We start from the raw sequence: 25,321 nt of genomic DNA, 5'->3' as shown, positions 1-25,321 counted from the left end.
GCGCGGTTGTGGGCATTCTGACATGCTGCATCAGTGTGTGGTACTGCGGCAGACAGGGGGGCTCTAGAATGGGTAGCCCACTGCCTACCCCGCTTCCCCCACCCCCCATCAAGGACACATAGACAGAAAGGTGCCCAAAAAAGGCCAGCAATATCATGGAGGATCCCACCCACCCTGCTCATGGACTGTTTGTCCCACTCCCATTGGGAAAGAGGCAATGCACCAGGACCACTAGACTCAAAAACAGTTACTTCCCCAAACCATCAGGCTGATCACTGACTCCACCGATTGTCCCACCCCACCACCACTACATACACATCACCTTATAAACATACAGTCAGTCTCTATATATAACACACACTTGTACATTGTTCACAGAATCGCTTTGATATTTATATTTATTGAGGGTATTTTGATTTTTTTATTGTGTTCTTTATGCTTATTGTGTTTTTTATACTATATTGGATCCAGAGTAACAATCACATCATTCTTTTTTTACACTCTTTTACTGAAGAATGACAATACACAATCTTGAATCTTGAGCCTTGAAGAATGTGAAGGAGGCTGGCATTCTCACATCACTTAAGCAACCAGACAAGATTTGATTCACCAAGGCACAGAAGTCTACGGCCCAGAGATGGGTGTAATGGTGATGGGCCGAGGGACCAATCTGTACACTGTACAACTCTGATTATAAAATACCACTCCAAGTTCAATGTATCTTTTGCTTTGAAATTTCATTCTTATTTTGCAAAAATATTCATTGTGTATAATGCTTTTTTTTTACATTTACCTATCCTGTAGAGTAAAACACATATCTGAATAACTATTATAAATATTATGCAAAGATTTTGTGCAAGTTCATCACATACATCCAGTTTCTGTCGGTAGTGCATGCATTATTCACAGCAAGCTCCCATCGGGTATCTCCGAGAGCTCAGCCAGTATACCGATAGAGAGCAGCTGGCTGTCTTCATTATTAGTGCCTGGATGTGAGACAGTTTGCCGTACACCCAGCCTTGTAAACATTGCCGCTTAGAGGTAGGAGCCACACCAGCCACCAGTGTGTTTCAAGAACCAGGAGTCAACAAGTGCTGGCTCAAGAGGATTCTAATACTCAGTTCCCATTTTGCATTTGGCTTTCACATATTTAGGCAATACCTTGGAATTTAAAGAGAGGAAAACCATCACAGTTACAGTTAGAATGAACACAACCATTGGCAGCAACAGCAGAAAATATTTTAAAACAGTGTTATCAATTTGGCAGTGAATTTTAGTGAAATGGGAAATTTGGCCTGGGTCATCCAGTCTGATAGAGTTATTGCAAGTGACTTTGGATCTATCAAGAATAATTAGTGACTTGGTGTTGATCAAAGTGGCCCACCAGTTCAGCTGGCAACAGTCAAAAGTATTATTACTCAGGAGTACACTCTCAAGGCTGCGCAGAAGACTCTTCAGTACATCTTGCTGAAGAGTAGGCAAGTGGTTATTACGCAAGTCCAACCATTTCAGGGGAAGGCTTTTCAATGCAGGATGAAGATTTGTTAAACCATTTCCAGATATGTCCAAGTGACTTAAGTGCCCGAAAGCCACTCGTAGGCTGATATCTAACTGGTTGGAATTTAACCCATTGTTCCTGAGGAATAGGAATTTCAATGATTTGGACACATCTTGAAAAGAACTTGCCTGCAATCTGATCCCAGTGTTGGATGATAGATCTAGATGTGTTAATGGTGAGCCAACAAAGGCACTGTCTGGTACTGTGACGAGTGCACAACCGGCAAGATAGAGGCGTTTCAATGACTTAATATTTGCCAGCCCAACGCAATCTCTGTTTAAAGTCTTCTCATTCTTCAAAGGATAGGGGCAAACAGAGATACTGTTGTGACTGAGGTCCAGTGTTGTAAGCTGTGGCATCTTAGTAAACAGATCAGGTAGCACTGATTCCAACTTGTTGAAACTGATGTTAAAGTAATTCAATTTCTCCAGCCTGTTAACACTCAAATCTAGACTTGATAATCGGTTTTGACTGAGATCCATCAACTGAAGAAAGAAAAGAGGGTCATCCTCCGTTAGAGAGAATGTCTTCAAGCAGTTCTGGTTGAGCTGTAGAGAAGATAATGTTGTCATTCCCTGCAGGAATCCCTGGGGAAGATATCGAAATGAATTCCTGTTCATATCCAGAACCTCCAAGTCTGGCAAGCTTACAGAAACCATCTCATCCCAAAGATTCACAGTGGTAATGTTGGTTACATTTCCAACAATTTGGATGAATTGGACTTCAGTAGATGAGTCATTCATCAGATCATCATAAAAACTCATTTCGTTGTCTGCAAGCAACAGTGACTTAAGTTTATTGCATTTTGGTAAAAGTGGGAAAAACAGTAGTTTATTATGAGACAGATCTAATGTTTCTAACTGAAATTCAATCTCATTTTCTCTGGTTAAAAACAGTTCAATAGCATTGTGACTGACATTTAATGTTTTTACTTGAGGCAAACTGAAATCCACAATGCAGGGAATATGATTATGAGCGAGGTTCAACTTGGTTAATCTTTGCAAACCTTCAAATGTCCCGCTTTCAATTTCATAGATATAATTGTATTCCAAGTTCAGTTCTCGAAGATGGACAAGACCTTCAAGGTTGCCAGGCTCCAACCTCATGATGACATTTCTGGCCAAGGATAAATATTCTAGAGTGGTCAAATTCCGCACGATATAACTTGTCATATCTTCATTTAGTCTGTTCTCAGATAAATCCAAACTTTTTAGAGCTGACAGAGTCCTTAGTGCCAAGTGAGTCTTTGAATAAGTTAGATCAATACGATTTTTCTTTAGATTTAAATCTTCCAGGTTCTTGTTGTAGCCGAAGGCACCAGGCTCAATAACCTCAATCTGATTCCCACTCAAGTTCAGCATGTGCAGGCGTTTGTACACAGAAAGCGATTCGTTACTAATTGCTCTGATGACATTTTCATTAAGAAAGAGTACTTCTGTTCTGATGGACAGATTCACCGGCACACGATCCAGGCTCTCTCCTTGGCAGAGTGCTACTGTTCCAACCTACAACACAAATGGTGAGTTAAAGCTCAGGTTACCACAGACAACCTACCATGGTACAATGCAGAGAGAACCATTCTGTTCAACTCTCAGCAGACAGAGTCCAATCATATAATTCCCTTATTCCAGCACCTTCTCCACAGCATTGTACGCTTTCATTTTAAAATGGAAGCTATGCAGTACAGTAGCCTGCTGGTTATGTGACTGGATTTACCAGGTTAGGCCACACTTGGAGTGTTGTGCACAATTCTCGTTACCACACTACAGGTAGGACATGGTGAGTGTGCAAAACACGCTGCACACTGGAAAGTGGAAGTCTGAGGTGTGACTTGTAGAGGTTGATAAAATTGTAAATAGGACAGGGAGTCGAGATCTGGGGGCACAGGTTTAAGGTAAGAGGAGACCGGAGAGGTAGGATTTTCACACAGAGGGTGATCTTTTTCTGGAATGAGATGCCAGAGTAGCTATTCAAGGCAGATAAAATTACAATGTTTAAAGGACATTTGGACAAGTAGGTGAATAGGAAAGGAGTAGAGGGAAACTGACCTTACTGTATGTGCCAAATGTTATTAGCATTATGGTGAGGTGAGGGCCCATTTTGTGCTGTACATTTCTATGATTCTAAAAACTAAAGACATAAATTTCTGACATCACAGCAGTTAGGACCTTAAATTCATGTGAATAAAACAACGTCAGGTAATGGCAATCATATGACCACTGGATTATTGTAAGCTGTGTCCACTAATATCTTTCAGAATGGGAAGGTGACAACTGGGAAGTGTGGTTGGCTGTTAAATGAAATGACCAAATTGATGTCCCTGTCCAAGGCCATTAAGGATGAGGGCTAACTGCTGGCCTTAGCAAATGAAAAACCTCTAAATAATCTCATGAAGTTCCTCGGGAGGAAACTCTAAACCCTATCAGGTCAAAGTCAATGAAAAGTTTATTATATTTCTAGATACCTTGTGACACCTTGAGATTAATTTTCTTGAAGGCAATTACAGGAAAATAAAGAAATATAACAGAATTTATGAGAAACTATACATAACTAAAGACTAACGAACAACTAAAATGTGAATGAAGACAAAATGCTATATATATATAGACCATGATTAATTTGAAACCTTTTCATAATGGATCAATATCTAATATTGATGCTATGTTGTTGGGAATGATAAATGTTCCTTTAGACAAAATTAAAAATCTCTGAGAACAAGACTTACAGATTTCAATTTCTGAGGAAACTTGGAATGAAATTTTAAAATTGGTTAATACCTCATCGTTATGTGCCCGTCACTCCCTCCTACAATTTAAAGTGGTCCACAGGGCCTACATGACTAAAGATAAGCTGTCTCATTTTTATTCGGATATATCTCCTTATTGTGACAGATGTAACAATGGAGAAACTTCACTAATTCATATGTTTTGAACGTGCCCACCTCTTGAAAAATATTGGAAGGAAGTATTCCAAACTTTTTCTGTACTTTTTAAAGTAAATTTTAAACCTAACCTTTTGACTGCTTTATTCGGTATTGTTGGAGGAAAGGATATTATTTTGGAGTCACCTGATTTGCACATTTTGGCTTTTATTTCTCTTATAGCCAGGAGGGCGTTGTTGTTTAGGTGGAAGGATGTCACTCCGCCTACTCATACTCAATAGTTAAATGATGTTATGTCATGCTTAAATTTAGAGAAGATTCGTTGTTCAATTTTTGAATCAAGACAAGACTTTCTAACATTGTGGGGACCATTTTTGAATTATTTTCAAAATCTTCGATTCATTATTAAGCACGGATGTTGGCTAATAATATGTTTTACTATATGATAAGGATTTTTTTCCTCTTTTCTTTCTTTACCAAACAGCTTTTTTTGGTAGTGGGATTAAATTTTTTTTGTATAATAAGATTATTATTTTTCAATATTACGATTCAATTTAATTTACATGAATATGGGGTTTTGAGACTATAAGTGTGATTCCAATATATTGTATTCTGTACTCTGTATTCTTCTTTTATGTAGAAGGGCTGAGATGGCCTGTTTCCGTGCTGTAATTGTTATATGGTAAGAAATCAATAAAAATATTGAAAGAGAACTTGAGTTGTAAAATGTCCTTGAGAATGAGACTATAGGTTGAGTTATGGTGAATGAAGTTGGCCAGTTCAGGAGCCTGATGGTTGTGGGGTAATAACTATTCCTGAACTTGATGGTATGGGAACTAAGGCTCCTCTACCTTCGGCCTGATGATAGTAGCAAGAAGGGAGCGTGACCGGGATAGTGGGGTGACTTGATGATGGATACTGCTTTCTTGTGGCAGCGCTCCATGTAAAAGTCCTCAGTGGTGAGGAGGGCTTTGCCTGTGATGGACTGGGCTGTATCTACTACTTCCTGCAGACATTTCCATTCTGGCCATTACTGCTTCCATACCAGACTGTGACACTACCAACCAGGATACTTTCCACTGTGAATCTATACAAGTTTGTCAAAGTCTTTGGTGAAATGCCAAATCTATGCAAATTTCCAAGAAAACAGAAGTGCAGCCGTGTCTTCTTTGTGACTGTACTAACATGCTGGTCCCTGGACATATGATAATAGGACAATGAACATAGGAACTTAAAGGCACTGACATATAAGACCATAAGCTGATAAGACATGGGAGAGTGAGACCACTTGGCCCATCGAATCTGCTCTGCCATTCCATTGTAGCTGATTTATCCCCCTCAACCCCATTTTCCTGTTTTTCTCACTGTAATAGAAACATAGAAAATAGGTGCAGGAGTAGGCCATTCGGCCCTTCGAGACTGCACCGCCAATCTTTGACATCCTTACTAATCAAGAACCTATCAACCTCTGTTTTAAATATACCCAGTGACTTGGCCTCCACATCCATCCGTGGCAATGAATTCCACAGAGTCAGCACCCTCTGGCTGAAGAATCTCCTGTTCATCCCAGTTCTAAAGGGACGTCCCTCTACTCTGAGGATGTGCCCTCTGGTTCCAGAGTCCTGCCGTATGGCAAACATCGGCTCTACGTCCACTCTATGGAGGCATTTCAATATTTGATCAGTTTCAAAAGGATTCCCCCATCATTCTTCTAAACTCGAGTGAGCGTGGGCCCCCATCAGTTCTTCCCCTCCGCCGTCAGATTTCTGAACCGTCCATCAACACTACCTCACAATTCTCCTTGTGCACTTTTTATTTACATTTGTAATTTATAGATTCTGATGTAGTCTCAGTGTGCTGCTGCCAGGAAACAATGAATTTCACACCATGTGTCAGTGACAATAAATCGGATTCTGATTCATTAGCTACCTTTGTCTATCTCACAGGCACCCTCTGTCCTCGCACCCCTTCACATGCTGTCACTGCGATGAACTGGCTTACTCCCTTTCCCATCCTTACCCACTTCCTTTTTGTAAAGTTACCACTGAATCTATATCCCTTAAAGTTTCAGCAGCAACTTTTAAATCATAATGACTCATTTGATTAAATATAAACTTAGCTTCATCCAGATCCTAAAGCTGTTAACCTTGTAATATTTATTACACCTTATTGCAGTCTGACCAATATCAGAACTAGGGAATTGTACGGCACAGAAGCAGGCCCTTCAGCCCATCGAGTACTCACCTATACTCATCCCCATTTACTGGTACCTCATCTATAGCTTTCTACGCCTTAGCAACTCAAGTGATCTTCTGTAAACTTCATATCGGTGATGAGAGTACCTGCCTTCACCATCTATTGAGACAGTGTGTTCCAGGTTTCAGTCACTCTCTGGGTGAAAAATCCTTTCCTTGGATCAGTCAGTATATTTTCCCAGGATAGAAATGCCAAACTACTGGAGGTCACGCACTTAAGGTGAGAGGGGGAAAGCTTAAAGGAGATGTACAGAGCGAGGTTTTACAGAGAGAGAGTGGTAGATGCCAGGAATGTACTGTCTTGGTAGTGGTGGAAGCAAACACATTGGTGGTGTTTAATAGGCTTTAAGATAGACACCCGAATACACAGAAAATGGAAGGATATGGGCCAGGTGCAGACGGAAGAGATTTAGTTTACTTTGGCATTGTGTTCAGCACAGAGATCGTGGGCCATACAGCCTGTTCCAGAGCTGGCTGGCTATGTTCTATCATCCCTCTAAACCTCTTCCCCTTTACATTAAACCGATGTTGCCCAGTTCTTGAACCTCTGCGTTGATTTCAGGGTGAATCTCGACAACAGTTGGTAAAAGGGCAGTAGGTGCAAACTGCACTGTTCCCCTACATCCAACACCCACCCCACCAGCTGTAACCCGCAGCAACAGTAAGGGAGGCATCTAGGATCAGAGGTGGCCTACGTGGGCCTCAGGCTTGTTACCCACAGCTACATGTGTGACTAGTGCGGCACTGGCAATGGCCACTCTATATTTTGCAATTTCCTCTGAGCGTTCTGGTGTCACTTCAAAGCAAACACATAAACGGCAGCACGACATTTAAATGAAGGGAGTTGGTCCATTCCTCGGTTGTGAGAGAGTTTACATTTGGGTAAAGGAAAGAAGGGCAGACTACTGTATTTAACCATCCCTTTCCCTTTAACAACAATACTGTATCCACAGAGAAGAAATGCTTTCCGTTTTTACCATTCCCCACCATTAAAATACAAGAGCATTAAAATATGTTTTCAAGCACACCACATTCAGGCAACATTTCTTTTGACAGCAGATTTGAGACTAGAGGGATCCAAGCGCATGGGTCTTGATGTTACCTGCTCATTTTGGATAGCAAGAGCACAAGCAGGCTTTAGAAGGTGTCAGATAAATCCTGAGAAGAGAAAAATTGGAGTTGGTCACATGTACCAAGACAGAGTGAAAAGCTTCGTTCTGTAAGCCATCAGCCAGATCATTTCAAACATGAAATTGTAAAATGGAAAGCAGAATGCAAAACATTACAGTCATAGAGAAGGTGCAGAAAAACATGCTAGCAAGGTCCCACAGCCATGGCAAGGTAGACTGAGAGATCAAGAGTTCATATTTATTGTGAAAGAGGTTCCTTCGGGAGCCTGATAAACTGCCTGGTGGAATCTCCTGCCAGCTGGCCAAGTGGGGCTCAGACTAGACCACTCAGTAATATTGTGAAGAAAAGCTTTCTTGTTATTTTATATTATTATGGAAGTGATTGCACTGGTTGAAATATGACAGTGAGTCATTGCTGATGAGTCATACGGTACAGAAACAGGCCCTTTGGATCACCAGTTCCATGCTAACCCATTTACACTAACCTTACGCCAGTCCCAATTTATTCTCCCCACCAACTTCCCCCAGTGATTGTGATCAAAACTTTTGTTCCAACAAAACCGCTTGTGCACTTGCATCAAGCCACACAAAGTTATTTGATCTGAGTGAAGGAGAAATGACAGGGCCATTGGGTTTGTGGTCAAAACTGAGCAGAGAGATGGAGCTGGTGACTACATCAATAATGTCTGCTTTAATGTATGGTTCAAAGTTGATGATTATCAACACAGCCCTCGCTCTAAAATCTCTGTTTTAAATACACGTAATCTTAAAGGAGTGAGTATCCCAGCATTGCCATGCAGTGCTGAGGGCAGGAAGGTTTAGTCCTAGAAACGAGACTCAATCCAGGAATATCTAAAGCAAGGAGTCAATCCCAGAATCTAAGAGTCAATGCCAGGAACAAAAACCATCAATCCAGAGAACTATAAATAGCCCTAAAATAGGGCTTAATAATTTTGCTAAGTACATGGATGGGAGGGAATGAGCACTACGGTCCTGGTGTGTGTCGATGGGAATAGGCAAAATAACAGTTCAGTACAGACAAGACGGGCCCCTCTCTGTGCTGTACTGTTCTGTGACTTTAATCTCAGATCATCGTTTCGAGAGGAATTTTAGCAATTGGAACTAATCTTGGTCAGTGGATCAATCCCAGGAATTCGAACCAATCCTGAGATGCCAAGGCTAAGGAGTAAGTCGCTGGAAATGGAACAAATCTTGGACAGGTGCAAGGGCGAAATTCAAAGACACATAAAGGGCAATTTTCAGAAGTGAAATTCATCCCAGATTGCAGATTCATTTCTGATTCCTGGAACTAATCCCAGAAAGAGGAATCAAACCTGGAACACTGAACCAATCTTAGAAATTGGAGTCAATGCATTCAAACACAGGGCAGTAGATTCAACTCTGGATCACAAGATTAATCTTGAGAAACTGAATCCATGTTACAAATAAATATTTGTCATTTCTGGATGTGAAAGAAATCCTAGAGTGCTGAATTATTCCTGGGAAGCAGAATCCATCCTGGGACATCTTGTCATCGAGAAGCGGAAGTGGATAATATCCAGGGGAATATAGAAGACAGAAGCCAGAACAGCGCAGCACAGTACAGACACTTCAGCCCACAATGTTGTGCCAACCTTTTAACCCACTTTAAGATCAATCTAACCCTTCCATCCTGCATAGCCCTCCATTTTCCTTTCATCCTTGTGCCTAACTGAGAATCTGTTAAATGCCTTAATATATCTGCCTCTACCTGGCATGAAAGGGAGGAACTTTGAGGAAAATTAGAGGGGTCAGATTTTTATGTTACACAGAGAGAGGATGAAATCTGGAATGTGCTGTCAGAGGAGGTGGAATAATCAGATACACTCACTACTTTTAAGGATATTGGAACTAATCCTGAATGGAATCAAACCTAGGAAATAAAAAAAACAACTGGGAAGTAGAAATAATTCTGAGAGCAGGAACTAATGCAGGGTTGCACATCACAGTCTGGTAATGGTATCAGTGGCAGGGGAGGGGATGGATTCAGTCACAACCCTGAAATTAATCTTGGATTCAGGAATAAATCCTTATTAAAAATTAATCTTGACAGATGGTGTCAATGAATGAATAATAGAGTAAATTCTGGTCAAAATAATTCATTCCAGGTAATTGAATCAACGACAGATGGTAGAAGCAATCCTACAATTGGAGTCAATCCACAGTGGAGTCTGTGCAGGGTTGGAGAACTTATACCAGGAAATGGAAATGTTCCAGTGGATGGAATCAGTCCAAGAAAGTAATTCCTGCTAAAGGATAGAATTGTTCCGATAAAGTGGTATAAAACTTGGGAAGTGGAATAAATCCTGGGAAGGGAAACAGACCACAGGATCTAGAAGCTATGTTTGGAAACTCTCAGTAATGCAATAAATCTCAGGCCATTGAATTGTTTTTAGTGTGTAAATTCAATAACAGGTGATGGAATTATTCCAGAAGGGTAGAATTAATTTGTGGAACCACAACAAATGCTGAATTGTAGAATCAATCCCAGGAAAGTAATTCAATCTATTATGGAATACTCCTCCGAATCCGGCAATAATTCAGGAGCTGTAAATATAGAATATGTTTTCTAGGAATAGAATCAATTCTGAAGTGTGGTGTCAGTCCTGGATCATGCAACTGACCAAGGCAATGATCCTGTGTTGTAATTGGTTTTCAACTTGACACTTTAATGGCTTAATATAGATCAACTGGAAAGCTAAACCAATCATGAAAAAAAACAGATTCATTTCTAGGTCACAAAAAAAGAGAAAATCTGCAGATGCTGGAAATCTGAGCAACACACACACACAGTGCTGTAAGAACTCAGCAGGCCAGGCAGCGTCTGTGGAAACATTGACTGTACTTTTTTTCCAGAGATACTGCCTGGCCTGCTGAGTTCCTCCAGCATTTTGTATGTGTTGCTTCACTTCTAGGTACTGCAATCAATCCCAGGGACCGGAATTATACCTACAGCGGGGAGTCGACCCCAGGGACCGGAATTATACCTACAGCGGGGATTCGACCCCGGGGACCGGAATTATACCTACAGCGGGGATTCGACCCCAGGGACCGGAATTATACCTACAGCGGGGAGTCGACCCCAGGGACCGGAATTATACCTACAGCGGGGATTCGACCCCAGGGACCGGAATTATCCCTACAGCGGGGATTCGACCCCAGGGACCGGAATTATACCTACAGCGGGGATTCGACCCCAGGGACCGGAATTATACCTACAGCGGGGAGTCGACCCCAGGGCCCGGAATTATACGTACAGAGGGGATTCGACCCCAGGGACCGGAATTATACCTACAGCGGGGATTCGACCCCAGGGACCGGAATTATACGTACAGAGGGGATTCGACCCCAGGGCCCGGAATTATACCTACAGCGGGGATTCGACCCCAGGGACCGGAATTATACCTACAGCGGGGATTCGACCCCAGGGACCAGAATTATACCTACAGCGGGGAGTCGACCCCAGGGCCCGGAATTATACGTACAGAGGGGATTCGACCCCAGGGACCGGAATTATACCTACAGCGGGGATTCGACCCCAGGGACCGGAATTATACGTACAGAGGGGATTCGACCCCAGGGCCCGGAATTATACCTACAGCGGGGATTCGACCCCAGGGACCGGAATTATACCTACAGCGGGGATTCGACCCCAGGGACCAGAATTATACCTACAGCGGGGATTCGACCCCAGGGACCGGAATAATACCTACAGCGGGGATTCGACCCCAGGGCCCGGAATTATACCTACAGCGGGGATTCGACCCCAGGGACCGGAATTATACGTACAGAGGGGATTCGACCCCAGGGACCGGAATTATACCTACAGCGGGGAGACGACCCCAGGGACCGGAATTATACCTACAGCGGGGATTCGACCCCAGGGACCGGAATTAAACCTACAGCGGGGATTCGACCCCAGGGACCGGAATTATACGTACAGAGGGGATTCGACCCCAGGGACCGGAATTATACCTACAGCGGGGAGTCGACTCCAGGGACCGGAATTATACCTACAGCGGGGATTCGACCCCAGGGACCGGAATTATACCTACAGCGGGGAGTCGACCCCAGGGACCGGAATTATACCTACAGCGGGGATTCGACCCCAGGGACCGGAATTATACCTACAGCGGGGATTCGACCCCAGGGACCGGAATTATACCTACAGCGGGGAGTCGACCCCAGGGACCGGAATTATACCTACAGCGGGGATTCGACCCCAGGGACCGGAATTATACCTACAGCGGGGATTCGACCCCAGGGACCGGAATTATACCTACAGCGGGGAGTCGACCCCAGGGACCGGAATTATACCTACAGCGGGGATTCGACCCCAGGGACCGGAATTATACGTACAGCGGGGATTCGACCCCAGGGACCGGAATTATACGTACAGCGGGGATTCGACCCCAGGGACCGGAATTATACCTACAGCGGGGATTCGACCCCAGGGACCGGAATTATACCTACAGCGGGGAGACGACCCCAGGGACCAGAATTATACGTACAGCGGGGAGTCGACCCCAGGGACCGGAATTATACCTACAGCAGGGATTCGACCCCAGGGACCGGAATTATACGTACAGAGGGGATTCGACCCCAGGGCCCGGAATTATACCTACAGCGGGGATTCGACCCCAGAGACCGGAATTATACCTACAGCAGGGATTCGACCCCAGGGACCAGAATTATACCTACAGCGGGGATTCGACCCCAGGGACCGGAATAATACCTACAGCGGGGATTCGACCCCAGGGCCCGGAATTATACCTACAGCGGGGATTCGACCCCAGGGCCCGGAATTATACGTACAGAGGGGATTCGACCCCAGGGACCGGAATTATACCTACAGCGGGGAGACGACCCCAGGGACCGGAATTATACCTACAGCGGGGAGACGACCCCAGGGACCGGAATTATACCTACAGCGGGGATTCGACCCCAGGGACCGGAATTATACCTACAGCGGGGATTCGACCCCAGGGACCGGAATTATACGTACAGAGGGGATTCGACCCCAGGGACCGGAATTATACCTACAGCGGGGAGTCGACTCCAGGGACCGGAATTATACCTACAGCGGGGAGTCGACCCCAGGGACCGGAATTATACCTACAGCGGGGATTCGACCCCAGGGACCGGAATTATACCTACAGCGGGGAGTCGACCCCAGGGACCGGAATTATACCTACAGAGGGGATTCGACCCCAGGGACCGGAATTATACCTACAGCGGGGAGTCGACTCCAGGGACCGGAATTATACCTACAGCGGGGAGTCGACCCCAGGGACCGGAATTATACCTACAGCGGGGATTCGACCCCAGGGACCGGAATTATACCTACAGCGGGGAGTCGACCCCAGGGACCGGAATTATACGTACAGCGGGGAGTCGACCCCAGGGACCGGAATTATACCTACAGCGGGGATTCGACCCCAGGGACCGGAATTATACCTACAGCGGGGAGTCGACCCCAGGGACCGGAATTATACGTACAGAGGGGATTCGACCCCAGGGCCCGGAATTATACGTACAGCGGGGAGTCGACCCCAGGGACCGGAATTATACGTACAGAGGGGATTCGACCCCAGGGACCGGAATTATAACTACAGCGGGGAGTCGACCCCAGGGACCAGAATTATACCTACAGCGGGGAGTCGACCCCAGGGACCGGAATTATACCTACAGCGGGGAGTCGACCCCAGGGACCGGAATTATACGTACAGAGGGGATTCGACCCCAGGGCCCGGAATTATACGTACAGCGGGGAGTCGACCCCAGGGACCGGAATTATACGTACAGAGGGGATTCGACCCCAGGGACCGGAATTATACCTACAGAGGGGAGTCGACCCCAGGGACCAGAATTATACCTACAGCGGGGAGTCGACCCCAGGGACCAGAATTATACCTACGGCGGGGATTTGACCCCAGGGCCCGGAATTATACCTACAGCGGGGATTCGACCCCAGGGACCGGAATTATACGTACAGCGGGGATTTGACCCCAGGGACCGGAATTATACCTACAGAGGGGATTCGACCCCAGGGACCGGAATTATACGTACAGAGGGGAGTCGACCCCAGGGACCGGAATTATACCTACAGCGGAGATTCGACCCCAGGGACCGGAATTATACCTACAGCGGGGAGTCGACCCCAGGGACCGGAATTATACCTACAGAGGGGATTCGACCCCAGGGACCGGAATTATACGTACAGAGGGGAGTCGACCCCAGGGACCAGAATTATACCTACAGCGGGGAGTCGACCCCAGGGACCAGAATTATACCTACGGCGGGGAGTCGACCCCAGGGACCGGAATTATACCTACAGCGGGGAGTCGACCCCAGGGACCGGAATTATACCTACAGCGGGGATTCGACCCCAGGGACCGGAATTATACGTACAGAGGGGATTCGACCCCAGGGACCGGAATTATACCTACAGCGGGGATTCGACCCCAGGGACCGGAATTATACGTACAGCGGGGATTCGACCCCAGGGACCGGAATTATACCTACAGCGGGGATTCGACCCCAGGGACCGGAATTATACGTACAGCGGGGATTCGACCCCAGGGACCGGAATTATACCTACAGCGGGGAGTCGACCCCAGGGACCGGAATTATACCTACAGCGGGGATTCGACCCCAGGGACCAGAATTATACCTACAGCGGGGATTCGACCCCAGGGACCGGAATTATACGTACAGAGGGGATTCGACCCCAGGGACCGGAATTATACCTACAGCGGGGATTCGACCCCAGGGACCGGAATTATACCTACAGCGGGGATTCGACCGCAGGGACCGGAATTATACGTACAGAGGGGATTCGACCCCAGGGCCCGGAATTATACGTACAGCGGGGAGTCGACCCCAGGGACCGGAATTATACCTACAGCGGGGATTCGACCCCAGGGACCGGAATTATACCTACAGCGGGGATTCGACCCCAGGGACCGGAATTATACCTACAGCGGGGAGTCGACCCCAGGGACCGGAATTATACGTACAGAGGGGATTCGACCCCAGGGCCCGGAATTATACCTACAGCGGGGATTCGACCCCAGGGACCGGAATTATACCTACAGCGGGGATTCGACCCCAGGGAACGGAATTATACCTACAGCGGGGATTCGACCCCAGGGACCGGAATTATACGTACAGAGGGGATTCGACCCCAGGGACCGGAATTATACCTACAGCGGGGATTCGACCCCAGGGACCGGAATTATACGTACAGCGGGGATTCGACCCCAGGGACCGGAATTATACCTACAGCGGGGATTCGACCCCAGGGACCGGAATTATACGTACAGCGGGGATTCGACCCCAGGGACCGGAATTATACCTACAGCGGGGAGTCGACCCCAGGGACCGGAATTATACCTACAGCGGGGATTCGACCCCAGGGACCAGAATTATACCTACAGCGGGGATTCGACCCCAGGGACCGGAATTATACGTACAGCGGGGAGTCGACCCCAGGGACCGGAATTATACCTACAGCGGGGATTCGACCCCAGGGCCCGGCATTATAACTACAGCGGGGATTCGACCCCAGGGACCGGAATTATACCCACAGCGGGGAGTCGACCCCAGGGACCGGAATTATACGTACAGCGGGGATTCGACCCCAGGGACTGGAATTATACGTACAGCGGGGAGTCGACCCCAGGGACCGGAATTATACGTACAGCGGGGATTCGACCCCAGGGCCCGGAATTATAACTACAGCGGGGATTCGACCCCAGGGACCGGAATTATACATACAGCGGGGATTCGACCCCAGGGACCGGAATTATACGTACAGCGGGGATTCGATCCTACTCCTTGAATTATTTTTGGAAAGTGAAGTCAATCCTGGGCTACAGAATTAATCCTAGAATCAAGAATCAATTCCTGAATTTTTAGCTTTGGATGGACTTGGATTCTGGATCATTGGGAATCTTGGGAAAATAAAGTAATCCTGAAATGTAGAATCAATCCTGTGATGTAGGACAAATTCCTGGAAATGGAATAAATCCTGATGGATAGAATTAGTCTTTAAACATGGATTTAGCCCTGAGAAATGGATCATTCCTTGGTACTGATATCAATTGCGAACAATCCTGAAAAATGGACTTTAGCCTTGAATGTGGAATCATTTCTAGGAATTGGAAGCAATCTTTAGAATGGAACTAATCCTGTGAAGAATAATAAATTCTAGGAACAAGAGTCAATTTCAGGAAGTGCTGATAACCTTGGGAAATTAGGGTATACTGATAAGTTGCCCAGGGCTGTTGTGCTCTCTCTCCAGGTTATCCACTAGCTTGCTGATGGATCCTGACAAACAAGATGAGTCCCAGACCCCATCACTAACCAGCAAAAATACCGAGACAGTGACCAATGTCTGCGTAGGTGTGGTGGTCAGCTCCCAGACTGCATGTACAAGTGGTGCCCTGTTGTACGCTGTCCACGAGGTACCCTGTTGTAATGTGTCCTAACAGAGAGCAATTTTATTTACACAACTACATCTTGTAATCTCAAAACTGATGACTGTGTGTAAGTTTCAATACATTCGCTAGATGTGGTTTGTGAGCCACTTAAATGTTTTAATGATTTTCCTGCAGGTTAAGGTTCTTGGAGTACTGTCGGGCATGTTCATGTTTACCTGGGGTGTATTTTGAGTAAAGGAGTGGTCCTGAGAGACATCGTTTTTTTTTATTATTTACAGGAAGTCCCATCTTCATATCACGCCACAGATGATGAGGACTTAGTATATTTATAGACCATTTTGAGGTAACGAACAAGTTCAGTTTTTAAAGGCATCCATATATTGATTTTATCTGTGTTGGAAAGTACATAAAATCCCTCGACCCGGTAACCGTACCTCCGCAGTATTGTAATGGTAGAAATCAGGATGTCCGATGTTCAGTGACTGGTTTGGAAGCGCTTGAACTACCAGTCTTTAGGAGAGTATCATTGCACAAGTATCAATAGAAGTGATTACTTCTCAGTTTCTGAAGCAACTCTCTTAGCTGGCCTCCTGTGCTGAAACTGACAGTCTACGTTCAGAGCCAACGGTGTCTATTGCTGTGGGTTACATGGAAACAGGGACTTCTCAAGACTGGTGCTCATTTGTATTTAACAATAGTTATGGAATCTGGGGTGGGGTGTCCGTAACTTGGACATTCATAACCCAGGGAAGGGCTGTACCCCAATAATGGGCAGATTAAGGTGCACTGAAAAGCTGAACATGACAGCTCCTTTCAAAAAGTCCCATTTATTCCAAATTGCTTTGCCAAGAGCTTGAATTTAAAGTCACATAACAAGAATAAAATAAGGAGATGGCCCACTGTTGCAAGCAAGGTCAAACAGTGACCAGTTTCTCACTCTAAGTTTCACAGCACTGAGGATGCAGTAGAAGTTTATTTTAAAGAAAACCACAGGGAGGTTGGAGGATGGTTGGGTGTGTCAAAACAGGATGTTCTGTGGGTTTTAGTGAAGCAGTCATCAAGAGCAAATGTAGGCTATCAATAGGCAGGCACAGCACAGCACAGCACACTGCACAGCACTGCACAGCACACTGCACAGCACAGCACAGCACACTGCACAGCACAGCACACTGCACAGCACTGCACACTGCACAGCACTGCACAGCACTGCATAGCACAGCACAGCACTGCACAGCACTGCATAGCACAGCACAGCACACTGCACAGCACAGCACGGCACACAGCACACTGCACAGCACAGCACACTGCACAGCACTGCACAGCACAACACAGTGCAGAGCACTGCACAGCACAGCACACTGCACAGCACAGCACACTGCACACTGCACAGCACACTGCACAGCACACTGCACAGCACAGCACACTGCACACTGCACAGCACACTGCACAGCACAGCACACTGCACAGCACAGCACACTGCACACTGCACAGCACAGCACACTGCACAGCACAGCACACTGCACAGCACACTGCACTGCACAGCACAGCACACTGCACAGCACAGCACACTGCACTGCACTGCACAGCACACAGCACAGCACAGCACAGCACACAGCACACTGCACTGCACAGCACACTGCACAGCACACTGCACAGCACAGCACACAGCACACTGCACTGCACAGCACAGTGCACAGCACACTGCACAGCACAGCACAGCACAGCACAGTGCACACAGCACAGCACACTGCACAGCACAGCACAGCACACTGCACAGCACAGCACTCCGAGCATTTAACAGCTTTTACACAAGAGCTGACAGGTTTTTATCACCTCTCTCAAGCACTGGTTTCACATGTTTTTATATATAGTTCAATGCTCTGTCACTTCCACAGCAAAGTGCATATTTAATTTCAGTAAAAGTAGGGGACACCGAAGAGAAGTAACATGCTCAAAAAGTGAAAAATCTGCAGATACTGGAAATCAGAACTAAAAATGTAAAATACTAGAAAAAAACCAGGGCAGGAGGCAATTGCAGTGTGAGGGAAAGAATGAGCATTGCAACTTTGATCCTGTCAGGATCAGAGAAGCTAACTCTGTTTCCGTCTCTAACAGTTTTTGCTTTGCTTCAGATTTGCGGTATCTGCGGGGATTTTTTTTTTTGCTTTCTGATGATCACTATAGTTATTTCTCCCTGGACTGGTAGTGGCCAACTTGCCTGTCTAGGTATGGAGAGAGTTAGTTTTCTTAACTGCATGTTTCTACAAGGCTTAGCACTTCCCTCAGGAGCACCCAAGTAGTAATGCATGAAAATGTGAAGGCAACATTCCACATGTGGAGATGACAAAAAAAGGATGCAGGCAAAAGACGAGCAACTATAGGCCAGTTAGCTTAACACCTGTAGTCGAGAAAATGCTTGAAGCTGTCATTAAGGAAGAAATAGCGAAACATTTAGAAAGGAGTGATTCCATTAGACAGACCCAGCATGGATTCAGAAAGGGCAGGTCCTGTTTGACAAACTTGACTGGACTTCTTTGAGAACATAATGAGTGCAGTGGATAGAGAGGAACAGGTGGATGACGTATACTTGGATTTCTAGAAGGCGTTCAATAAGGTGCCGCACTAGAGACTTATAAATGAGATACAGATGCATGGAGTTGGAGGAAGTGTATAGGCATGGATAGTGGATTGGTTAGCCAATAGAAGGCAGAGAGTTAGTATACATGGGTGTTGCTCCAGTTGGCAGTCTGTGGTGAGTGGGGTGCCGCAGGGGTTGGTGCTGGGCCCGCAGCTGTTTACCATTTACATTGATGAGTTGGAAGAGGGGACTGAGCGTAGCGTAGCAAAATTTGCTGATGACACTAAACTGAGTGGAAAAGCAAATTGTACAGAGGATGTGGAGAGTCTGCAGAGGGATATAGGTAGGTTAAGTGAGTGGGCCAAGGTCTGGCAGATGGAATACAATGTTGGTAAATGCGAGATCATCCACTTTGGAAGGAATAATAGAAGAGCAGATTATTATTTAAATGGTGAAAGATTGCAGCATGCTGTTGTGCAGAGGGACTTGGGAGTGCTTGTGCACGAATCGCAGTAAGTTGGCTTCCAGGTACAACAGTTTATTAAGAAGGCAAATGGAATGTTGGCCTTCATTGCTAGAGGGATTGAATTCAAGAGCAGGGAGGTCATGCTACAACAATACAGGATACTGGTGAAGCCGCACTTGGAGTACTGTGTGCAGTTCTGGTCTCCATACTTGAAGAAGGATATACTGGCTCTGGAGGCAGTGCAGAGGATGTTCACCAGGTTGATTCCAGGGATGAAGGGGTTAACCTACGAGGAGAGATTGAGTCGCCTGGGACTATACTCTCTGGAATTCAGAAGAATGAGAGGGGATCTTATACAAACATACAAAATTTTGAAAGGGATAGATAAGATAGAAGTAGGACAGTTGTTTCCATTGGTAGGTGAGAACAGAACTAGGGGACATTGCCTCAAGATTCAGGGGAGAAGATTTAGGACGGAGATGAGGAGAAACTGTTTTTCCCAGAGTGGTGAATCTGTGGAATTCTCTGCCCAGGAAAGCAGTTGAGGCTTCTTCACAAAATATATTTAAGATACAGTTAGGTAGATTTTTACATAGTAAGGGAATTAAGGGTTATGGGGAAAAGGCAGGTAGATGGAGCTGAGTTTACAGACAGATCAGCCATGATCTTATTGAATGGCGGGGCAGGCTCGATGGGCCGGATGGCCGACTCCTGCTCCTATTTCTTATGTTCTTATGATCTAAGATGGCCTAACAGGAGTGGAGAACTTTTGGAAATGTAATCACTGTTACATACACCTCAACTGTGGAAGGTATTACCTGACTCAATCACAAACCCAAATGAATTTCACATACTCACTTTCCAGGAGGGACTAGCAGACAGCATCTAGAGTTAGATGTTGACTGATTTTCCCTCCTCTCGAGCTCCAGTGATATTGACACCCATCACTGAACCCAGCAGGAAATAAGAGACAAATCCGATACCCATGTTGGGATTGGGCCATATACATCTAATCTCAATGCAGGGATGCCGAAGGTGCAACAACACAGGGTTAATCCAAAGATACTGCTTCTGAACGCCCAATAACAAAGATAGGGATTCCACATACCATTTTGCAACTCTCCAAACTGGCTTGTGTGTGGCTTCTTCTGTCGAGCAGCATCAGTGCTGAGAGAATGAAGGAAAGGGACAGGCCTGTACAGTCTATTTTCATGATTACACCTAGAATGAGACAAGAAGTTGTACCGTTACTTACAGTCCTTGCTGAATGAGCACCTGTTCTATTGCAGTATCAATGATAGGGACCGTGTTCAGTGTGATATTGCCATTGGGACATTGTAGAGGGAGCACAGGGAACAGCTTTACTCTCCGATGGACATTACTGAAAGAGAACCACTTAGCAGTGAGGAACAGCACTGAGGGAGAACCACGCCTTCAGAGGAACGCTCCTGAGGGAGACTCAGACTGTGCTGAAGGAGTGCCGTACGTCAAATGAGATGAGATGTTAATCCATAGATTTTCTGCCTTCGCAGATGTTGATAATTCCATGACATTATCTGAAGTGCAGCAAATGGGCTCTCTTTGCGATCTCCCTTCACTGGAACAGGTAACCTGGTCTTTATCTTATTGTAGTTTATGAGATTTGGTTTTGTGTTCCTGCACTGACTCAATTTAAAATGTAAATTATTAATTATCAAATACTGGGAGGTCCCAACTTTACAGAAAGGCTCTTTAAGCCACATCAGGTTTTAGATGAAGTGAACGCGCAATTTTAAACTGAAGAAGTTAAATAAACCTGTCAGTTGTAAGTCATTGACGCAACCATAATTGACATATTGTACACAGTCCCAAAGCTCAGAGTGCATAACTCAGACAGTGAAGACACAAGATATTGCAGATGCTGGAATCTGGAGAGAGAAAAAAAACAAATTGATGGAGGACAAACAAGAGAAAATCTGCAGATGCTGGAAATCCAAGCAACACACACACAAAATGCTGGAGGAACTCAGCAGGCCAGGCAGCATCTATGGAAAAGAGTACAGTCGATGTCTCGCACCTTCAGCCTGCTGAAAGGTGTGGGCCCTAAATGTCGACTGTACTGTTTTCCACAGGTGCTGTTCCTCCAGCATCTTGTGTGCATTAAATTGATGCAGGAGGAGTTCAGTGGGCTAAGTAACCCACCATCTCTTTGCCACCACAGATAGTACCAGAGGCACTGAGTTCTTCCAGCAGTTCAATGTTCGCACTTCAGAGCTGAAGCGGTCTGCTCCAGTACTTGGCGAGTGACATGTACAGGATGCAGCTACCCGGTAACAACCACCTCCAACAGCATTACCATGACTGAGCCCTCTCCCACTATCAGCACTCAGGGGTGGTGGGTGAGAAGAAACTTATCAGAACCAGACACTTGAATCCTGTAACCGCAAGAGCTGATTATCCTGTGATCAGTGTCAGACACCCAAAGCTTTTCCACCACCTACAAAACACGTCAAGAGCATAACAGAATTCTCAGCACTGGCCTAACGCAACTTAACAGCCTTCAGAACAAAGCAACCCATGACTGGTACCCCAGCTTTCCACTGATGCATCATTGTTCTCAGCAGCAATAGGTCAAGGCTTTCGTGACAGTACTTGCCAAACCCATCAGCTCTCCTGCCTAATGTACAAAGGCAGACCATACATAGAAGCAACACCGCCTCCAAACTTCCTTGAATCTCACTGACCTTTCTGACTCGTAAACAAGTCAATGTCCCAGCATTTTCTCAGGGTTAGAGCCCAGCAGTTTCCAACCCCCAGCTTTGTGGGACTAGGTTCTCTCAAAGTGCGTGAGGTTCAAGGTGGAGACTAGCCACCGCCTTTCCAAGGGCAGCTGGGGTGGGTACTACACACTCTTCCTATGGCGTCCTTCCTCGTTCGTAAGGACACTGTGAATGCAGTCACCAACAACAGGACGACAGAAGGAATGGAGGGACCAGATCAGAAGCACCAATCGAACCAACAAAATATTTTATCACTGAAAAACATCAGGTGATAATTGTCTTTTGGGATTCTAAATAATATCAGATATTGCACACTCAGAAACAGGGGGCAGTGCTTTAAGCGGGATGAATTAAACGTAAATGGCGGGAACAATATTAGTGAGATGGTCTGGCTCTTTGGAAAGTCAAAAAGAGCAATTAATATTTTAGGGTGCAACTTGACACATATCATTGAATCCAGCCTGGTTTTGATCTAAGATTCCCAAAAGTTTCACCACTGGAGATATCTTCAGGTTACTTGGCTATACTTTATGCTAACTGATGATCGACACTATTGACTACATGACGTGCCATTATCTCTATATCCCTACACTGTTGGCCCATCATCGCAATAGCTTGTGGCCATCTGAGCTGAATGGCACCAGCACCTGAATGCTACCCCCCCATCTGAATTTTACCACACCATAACACTGACTGCACCACTGATATCACAATACGAAGACCTGTCAGCACACCAACATCAGCCCGCCATGAGGGAGGCTGACAATGTATGTGACTGCACAGAAATTATGCTGAGCCATTAGAAAATGAACATCATTTCATTCAAATTGATTGAACTTGGCAAGGTGCTAGGAAAGGACTGTGCATCCCTGCAGAGAGTGTGAGCTGGATCCTCTCTGCCCTAGGATGGGATTGACCCTGGAAGCTTGATTTCTGTCAGTCTTGTATACAGGAGGGAGGTGAGAACATTAACCAGCTGATGGCCTCCACCTTTTGCTCCTCACCTCTCCCTGTTTTGTGCAGTTACGAGCAGGAGTTATTGTCAGTCAAACCTGACTAGTGTGAAGGGCCTCTGCAACCTGCCTAATGTTGAGGGTCCAAGGGTAGGGGGCTGCTGAGGTGGGCTGGGTGGTGGGGTGGGGTGACAAGCGTGGGAAAGAACTACAGTCCTAGCAACATTCTATAAGTAAGTGAGCCATTCAGAGTCCTATCCCAAGAGGTCTGCTAAGGCCTCTCCTGCCTTCCCCTTCATGTCAACCTAACTCCACTATCCTGCGTTAACCAATATCCAAGTTCAGATCCAAATATCAGCCTTCCTGCCCTCTCAGGAAGCAAGAACCCAAAGATTCTGTGTGGAATTTAGATTTATTCAGTGCAGAAACATCCATGTGAACCTACCAATGTTTCCGCTCATTCCCCCTTCATTTTCACCATTATCCCCTTCTGTTCTGCTGCCCCCTGCGCACACTGGGCGGTTTGCAATAGATCAATACATAGAAGATGCAAACTGAACCCCAGACTCTGAGGCAGTGACAACACAGCCCTCATCTCCAGCTTCAGTGGCTGACCCCTCACTCTGACACTGGTCAGCATTCCCGCTGGATCCCAACAGTTCTGCGCAAACGCCCCTCCAGGTCACCCAGCACCCTCAGCGGGAAGCGTTCCTCAACATTTTAGATAGGGTGCTCCAATAAACAGCGTGCTTACACCATGCACTTTGCAGCCTTACTCTGCCAGAGTGCCTCCTCTTGCCCCTGACTGTTGCTGGGTTAATCCCTTCCTCCCCACCAAAATAGTACCCCTCCCCCGCCCCGCTATTGAGACGTTAAACCAAGACTACTCGTCACTATGGAAGGTGAAGGCGCGCCAAGTACTGTACCAAACAGGGCAGAGGTCCCGGGTCAAACCCACCTCCCTCAGCCGGGTCTCGCCAAAAAAGAGTCACTTGTCTCATTGTTAATACAACCTTGCACCTGATCCCGGGCTTCGGCCCGAAACGGTGTAAATTCTTGACACTCCCGGACCCGCTGAGCTCCTGAAAGCGGATAGATTGTTGCTCCAGATTTCAGGATCTCCAGTTCCCGTGTTCTCAGATGGCCTACAAAGCCGTAAACTCGGGAAGTGTCTGGAGTGTCCCTTCTGTGAATGCTGTCAATAAAACGTACCTTTGGGGTGTACGGGGAGAGTGCACAGTCGCTGCTGTCCATTAACTTTAAGGTCCCAGCTGTGATTGCGCGGTCCCTTTAAGGCAGCCCGGCGTGTACTGTCAGCACTGCTGCTGCGCCGGTGGTAGTGGAGACTTACCGAGCGGAGCGGCGAAGCTGCGGAGAGTGCGGTGTGGCTGCGGGTATCCGCGCACGTCTACTGCAGCCCTCAGTGCTGCCTGACGGGATTCGCAGCCCATCTGCTCCGCAGCTACAGCTCCGGAAGGTGCAGACGGAAACCGGGTCACATGTACCAAGACACACATACAGAGAGAGAGAGAGAGAGAGAAGCTTGCAGCGGGCACTAGCGGACTGAGATTCAGCGCACAGGCACGGAATCAGCCAGATTCCGTCATCGGACCCTCGTAGGCAGAGTCCGCTCACTGGATCCCAGTGCACACCACTGGGTCCCATTCACCAGATCCCATCGGGGATCCCTACGGCCAGATGTCCATCACAGCTATCCATTCACAACAATGGATCACAGTGAGTAGGGAGGGATTCCCTTCGCCAGATTTGTGACGGGATGTGGTATGTGTGGGGGGGGGCACAGTGGTAGAGCTCCCTCTTCACACCTCCACTGACCCGGGTTCAATCCCAATCGCAGGGCTGTCTCTGTGGAGTTTGCAGGTTCTCCATGTGACTGAGGGTTTCTCCCGCATCCGAAAGAGGTGCAGGGAACACACATCAAAGTTGCTGGTGAACGCAGCAGGCCAGGCAGCATCTCTAGGAAGAGGTACAGTCGACGTTTCAGGCCGAGACCCTTCGTCAGGACTAACTGAAGGAAGAGTTAGTAAGAGATTTGAAAGTGGGAGGGGGCGGGGGAGATCCAAAATGATAGGAGAAGACAGGAGGGGAAGGGATGGAGCCAAGAGCTGGACAGGTGATTGGCAAAAGGGATATGAGAGGATCATGGGCCGGGAGGCCCCAGGGAGAAAGAAAAGGGGGAGGGGGAAAACCCAGGGGTATAGTGAGAGGGACAGAAGGAGAAAGAGAAAAAGAATGTG

The 25,321-nt window shown here is 46.5% G+C and overlaps 1 protein-coding gene across 4 annotated transcripts; it reads right to left on the bottom strand.

Annotated features, from left to right (window-relative positions):
- Nucleotides 1–386: 386 nt before the first annotated feature.
- LOC140196506 (transforming growth factor beta activator LRRC33-like) lies at nt 387–25,008 on the bottom strand. Of its 4 annotated transcripts, none has more exons than XM_072255820.1 (3): nt 24,900–25,008; nt 20,460–20,572; nt 387–3,063 (listed from the first exon to the last, which is right to left on the bottom strand). In XM_072255820.1, exons 1-3 carry the CDS (start codon nt 25,000–25,002, stop codon nt 1,111–1,113), a joined length of 2,169 nt encoding a protein of 722 aa, XP_072111921.1. In that variant the 5' UTR covers nt 25,003–25,008; the 3' UTR covers nt 387–1,110. The 4 variants fall into 4 exon arrangements, with proteins under 4 accessions (XP_072111921.1, XP_072111922.1, XP_072111923.1 ...); XM_072255821.1 differs by lacking the exon at nt 24,900–25,008 and adding an exon at nt 24,415–24,524; XM_072255822.1 differs by lacking the exon at nt 24,900–25,008 and adding an exon at nt 24,276–24,502.
- Nucleotides 25,009–25,321: the final 313 nt, after the last annotated feature.

The sequence above is a fragment of the Mobula birostris genome, chromosome 4 (assembly GCF_030028105.1).
Source record: "Mobula birostris isolate sMobBir1 chromosome 4, sMobBir1.hap1, whole genome shotgun sequence".
Taxonomy (NCBI): Eukaryota; Metazoa; Chordata; class Chondrichthyes; order Myliobatiformes; family Myliobatidae; genus Mobula; species Mobula birostris.
Note: the sequence above shows the minus strand (reverse complement) of the source record. Positions and strands in the feature narration are given on the sequence as shown.